The 5,585-nt window shown below is 36.6% G+C and overlaps 1 protein-coding gene across 1 annotated transcript; it reads left to right on the plus strand.

The window, feature by feature from the left end:
• Positions 1 to 898: 898 nt before the first annotated feature.
• LOC107759009 (transcription factor MYB78-like) lies at positions 899 to 2,888 on the plus strand. The gene is made up of 3 exons (XM_016576866.2): positions 899 to 1,399; positions 1,807 to 1,936; positions 2,015 to 2,888. Exons 1-3 carry the CDS (start codon positions 1,207 to 1,209, stop codon positions 2,577 to 2,579), a joined length of 888 nt encoding a protein of 295 aa, XP_016432352.1. The 5' UTR covers positions 899 to 1,206; the 3' UTR covers positions 2,580 to 2,888.
• Positions 2,889 to 5,585: the final 2,697 nt, after the last annotated feature.

Below are 5,585 nucleotides of genomic sequence, written 5' to 3' on the forward strand. Positions count from 1 at the left end.
CAACAATTCGAGTACAACTTCATCAAAGTCAACTCCCGGTCAAACTTATGAACTCTCCAAACCTTCAAATTTTTAATTTTTGGCAAGAAGTGCCAAAACATCATAGGAACTTTCAAATCCAAATCCGAACATACGCCTAAGTCTAAAATCACTATACGAACAGATGTGGGACCATCAAATCACCAATCCCAGACTATCTATTCAAAAGTCAAACCTTGGTAAACTCTTAACAACTTAAACTTCCAAAATGAGACTAAATGCCTCCAATCACTCTCAAACCTTCACGAAAAATAACAAACACACATACAGAAAGCATCAAATCGGGGAATGAGGCTCAAATACACAAAATGACCGGCCAGGTTGTTACAGTTTATTTCTTTTGAAATTTTCATTTAGTGAGTGTATTAAGTTAAACATTTTAAGAGAAAGGAAGTACACAAATACTCTTAAGAATGTATAAATTAAAAACCCTAAAAGGGAGATAATATGGACTGAAAGTAGTATCAAAATTTTATCTGCACTTGTAAAAAAAAAAAAAAAAATGGCTCCGCATCATTATTTATTAAGATCATATAATAATATCACCTAGGTTCAGTTTTTAACATAGTGGTATTTTCTAATTTAACAAGGAAATTAGTTAAGAAAATGAATGGTGAAGTTAGAAAGTCTAACATTCCATGACAACTTGCTTGGAGGGGCAAAAAAAAAATTGAAGAAAAAAAGAGTAGAATATGGGAACACAATATACATATTGTTTTCTGGGAACTAATAGAATACAATATGTAACTGGGGAGAAGGTACAGGCCAAGTCAAAAGTGTCAAACGAGTTAAACATTATTTAGTTACTTCTCCAGCATTGAGAAAAACTATAGAGCTTAATTGCATATTGCGGCTTTGTGGGATAGTAGGACGAGTTCAAATTCTTCAATTCTTCAATCCTTCACTCACATGCCATCTTTTTCTTTAATTGTCACAAATTTTCTCCAAACTTTCTCTTTCTATATATCTATATAAAGTCCCCCACCACCTTCTCTCATGTAGTAATCCAAACATACATCTTTCTTCTCACCTCATCTCATATTTCTCTCTCTCTAAAGCCCTTTTTCTCTCCATCTCTTTAATTTGATCAAAAACTGATTCATCTATCAACACCTTTTTTCCATCTATCAATCAGTTTCTCCGTTTAGAGTAAAATCATTTGTCGTGATGGATCATCACCATATTAAAGTCGGTTTGAGCCGTGGAGGTAATTACAATAAAAATAACAACCATCAACAACAGCATGAAGAAGACATGGACCTCCGACAAGGTCCATGGACCGTCGAAGAAGACTTCACCCTCATCAACAACATAGCTCACCATGGTGAAGGTCGCTGGAATTTTCTCGCCCGCTCTGCTGGTATATTTTTATGTGTTATGTTTCACCTATTCTTTTTATATTTAACCATCGACGACGTTGATTTAATTGATGAGACGCACGTTTATCGTGCTGGTTAGATCTTTAGTTCTCAAAATATGGGCTTTTCTGGTCTCTAACCAATGGGTATATATGTTGGACAGTTCGTGCTAGATAAGGATTTAAGTGGGCGTGGTTTGTAATTTCTTTCCGTACTAGGTAATCCTTTAAAAGCAGAAAACTCATCCAATAAACAAATAAAGGTAAAGGAAAGGAGATATAATTGGCAAGATTTATTATTAAAAACAAAAGAGAAGAAAAAAAGTGTAATTGCTACATGTATGAACTTTATCAATAATTGAGCTCAGAAATGAGAAATGTAATACTTGAATGGCATGGAACTGTAATAGGTTTAAAGCGAACTGGGAAAAGTTGCAGATTGAGATGGCTAAATTATCTCCGCCCGGATGTTCGACGTGGAAACATCACTCTTGAAGAACAACTTGTGATTCTTGAGCTGCATTCTCGTTGGGGCAATCGGTATGTTAAACATTAGTGAGTGTAGTTTCAGGCTTGTTTGGGTACTCGATTCTGATCAATTATGTTATATAAGTGTAGGTGGTCAAAAATTGCTCAGCATTTGCCAGGAAGAACTGACAACGAGATCAAGAATTACTGGAGAACCCGAGTGCAAAAGCATGCCAAACAACTGAAATGCGACGTGAACAGCAAGCAATTTAAGGATACCATGCGTTATCTATGGATGCCAAGGCTAGTTGAGAGAATTCAAGCAGCTGCCACCACAAACTCCAATCAAGTGACAATTAATCCAAATATGGGTATATCTGAAGTTGTGCCTATTCACAACAATAACAACGCTATTAATAAGCCAAGAATGAGTGAGAATTCAATTAGCACGGCAGCTTCATCAGAAAACTCATTTGGGACGCCTGTTTCTGACATCACTGATTGTTGCTACAACTATCCCCCAGTTATAAGTAACAATCAGCAAGATTATTTTCATCAAAGTACTCAACTCGGAGAATCTTTAACCATCCCCACGGGTCTAGAATTCCATGCTGCAATGGATCAGCAAAACATGAGTCAATGGATGGACAATGTGTGGAACACTGAGGACATGTGGTTCATACAGCAGCAACTGAACGACAACAATGTCGTCTGAGGATTAACCAAACTGCTTAAATACAATAAGAGCAAACATCATCACATCACGTGTAGAAAAAACAAGTAAAGAAAATTTGTGGATTTATCAAAAATTCATCCTTCTGTAGGACACACACATGTAGCTTCTTGGGAGAGAGACTTGCAGGACTAATTAGGATTTTCATGTTTAGTATCTTAGAACTACTTTTCTTCTCTATTTTAGTTTTTCTTGTCTTTTCTTTCTTTTTCCATGGAGGGGGTTGGGTTAAAAGGATTCATGATTTGTAACTTCTTTTGATATTATTTAAAACATCTCTAGTTCTTTGAACTATATTCTTTTCTTTAACAATTTTGTATGTTCTTTCGATTTTATTCTTCTTTCTAGAGCGGGCGATAGAAATCGATAGAAGATTTAAGAAACTAACAAGAAAATTCCACACTCAGATTGTACTAGCTAGACATGATTCCTTTTCTTTTCTTGTATCTTGCTTATGTAATCTATTCATTGGCTAACTAAAGTAGACTTAAGGTTGCATTATAGAAGGGGAAATAGGTTATTATAAGTATAAAGACGATATTAAAATGTGGGAGGAGTGTTCATAATTGGTGGCACTATCTTTACTAGTGAAAATGTCATTGTTACTTCTAGTGTTAGCCACAAGACGTGGAATTTCCGAAACATAGGCTATGGGGCCTGAACCAGATAAAAAGATCCTTGTCCTTGCTCTAGATTAAGGAAAAAAAGTACAGAAGCAATGAATTAAGGACGTGGCATATTCTCAGTTCTATATTTATTAATTAGTTAAATCCATATTGCTGGAATTCCATCCCCTTATTAGTGTAAAGTCTCCCATTACTGTGATCTTATCATCATATTGTGTGAATGTTACCTGAGTGGCTTCCAATGTCACTAGAGACTAATTGCTACTGATTATAACTTAACATTATATAAACTTCTCAATTATCTCTTAAGAGACATCTCATTATTAATCTTTGTTCTGTTTTGGCACTTTGTTTGCCATCTTACGAACAATGTTTCACTGAGCCCATAAAACTCGACAACGTTCCCATCTTTATATTCTTCTTTTAATGTCTGTCAATCATCTCTCTAACACATCCCTAGAAGCTGCGGTTAAAATACTGATTATTAGGTTTTCGCATTTGTTTTTGACAATAAAATTATACAGAATGCACAAGATACATGCATTTTCCCCTAAACCTTTATGTAGTTTTTAAAGGTCAAGCAGAGAAAAAAAAAATCCTTTATCCTTCCTACTAATCAGTGAAAAAGAACAACATCGACGAACCTCGAATTTCCCTTTATTTTTTAGCGAATCTCTTCTATACAGATTAACCTATAATTAATATTTATTTAAATTCTAGTGTTTTTATTTCTTTTTCTTGAAGATACGCATTAAAGAGACGTGCCAATTGGAATTCTTTTATCGGATGTCCCCAGCGACAAGGCCCGATGGTAGTTGAATGAGTTCGGTTTTAATTGCGGTGTGAATGTGATGTTTACCCGTAAAACAGTATAGCTAAATTTATAGCGTACTTTATAGACAAGCGGATCGATTTGAACCAAAAGTAATAAATAAATGAGAACAAAAGTAAAATTGTCAGATTAAAGGAGATAACAAACCTAACTAAGAACTTAGCCTTTCCGATGACAAGAGTGAATGCAATGTTCGATGATTAGAATTGAGAGTAATATGACAATAGATTATAACTTTTTGTGTGTGGAGTATTTCGTGTCAACATGGATGTCAATCTTTCTATATATAGCCCTATTTAGGGAGACAAGATCATCAAATCAAGCTCCTCTTGAATGAGAATAAAATCGTCATTGATGGGTGCATAACAGTTGCCCGTTGAATGTTATCCGATGACAAAGCTTTGAATCTTTATTACCGGCTGCTCTGTCTTCGTGATTCGCTCAGCACTGATTGCATGCTTGCATCCAGTGTCAGCTGTCTGCTGACTCACATTCACTCCATCATTCGCCCAGTTGTCATTAACCAATTTTTAGCCCATACAGACAGTCCCCTACTTTCAAGTGACGCAACTTAGTGTTACCGGGAAGTAGATAAGAGTTGTTTTTTTGGGCGAAAAAGTCCCTGAATAGACTCTGACACTTGAAAGGACGCACATCTTCTCGCATTAATAACCCGAACATGTGTTACTCCGTGGTTCAGCAAATATTTTCGAAATATTTCCGCATGTTTTCGAGGTAATCATGACCACCATTTTGCCTCTATAACTTCTCCACTACTCCTCATTCTAACTCTTTACTCTTACAACTTCCTCTTCTTCTCTAACTTTTCTTAGATTAATGCTTCAGAACTTCAGCATTATCAATAAAAATTTTCTTCACAAATTTCTCATCATCATGTCTTCTTACACTGCTATCTCCAAAAACTCTGGCCTTCTTTACAGTGGGGGCCCAAAGAAAAACAAAACCAATGAGGTTGACGTCTAGTCTGAACCTCCAACCGTAAACACCATCATACCACTTCACCTTAGCACGGCATCTAATTTTCAAGAGCATAAACCACCTCTAAATGCCTGTTCATAGATACCATTCTTCCATTCGTCCTTCTAGCATCCCTGTTGTGAATGAGGAATGTAATTGGGGCAACGTCGAAATCCTCACCCCCGATGTGATAGAGCGAGTTACCTACTCCAAGCTGGGGTTCAAGTATGTCTAAACTTACCCCTTCATTTTGGGTCCTTTCACCTTGGGAGCGGGTGAAGGAATTGACCAATAATCATAGAATTTTGCTACCGGTACCAAGTGTGCTTGGCCCAGGCATGCCAATCCATATAGCGTATGCTGGCCTGCCTCCGCCAATTATGTGCTGAGACTAGGCAAACCCCAACTGTCACAGATATGTTGAACCTTTACTCCCCAGAGATCTTATGTGGTGGTGTTCTAAAACCCGTGACGACCTGATAGGTCGTTTTGAGTGCTAGCCCTTATTTCCTTATTCTAAGACCTCGAATAGTTCCGTTTAGTGTTTCTCAA

The sequence above is a fragment of the Nicotiana tabacum genome, chromosome 14 (genome assembly GCF_000715075.1).
Source record: "Nicotiana tabacum cultivar K326 chromosome 14, ASM71507v2, whole genome shotgun sequence".
NCBI lineage: Eukaryota > Viridiplantae > Streptophyta > Magnoliopsida > Solanales > Solanaceae > Nicotiana > Nicotiana tabacum.

Excerpts from the sequence above, each read along its gene's own strand:
- LOC107759009 (XM_016576866.2), top strand. The coding sequence starts at position 1,207 with ATGGATCATCACCATATTAAAGTCGGTTTGAGCCGTGGAGGTAATTAC. Across the intron at positions 1,400-1,806 it reads TTTTCTCGCCCGCTCTGCTG|GTTTAAAGCGAACTGGGAAA; the intron begins GTATATTTTTAT and ends GAACTGTAATAG. Across the intron at positions 1,937-2,014 it reads CATTCTCGTTGGGGCAATCG|GTGGTCAAAAATTGCTCAGC; the intron begins GTATGTTAAACA and ends ATATAAGTGTAG.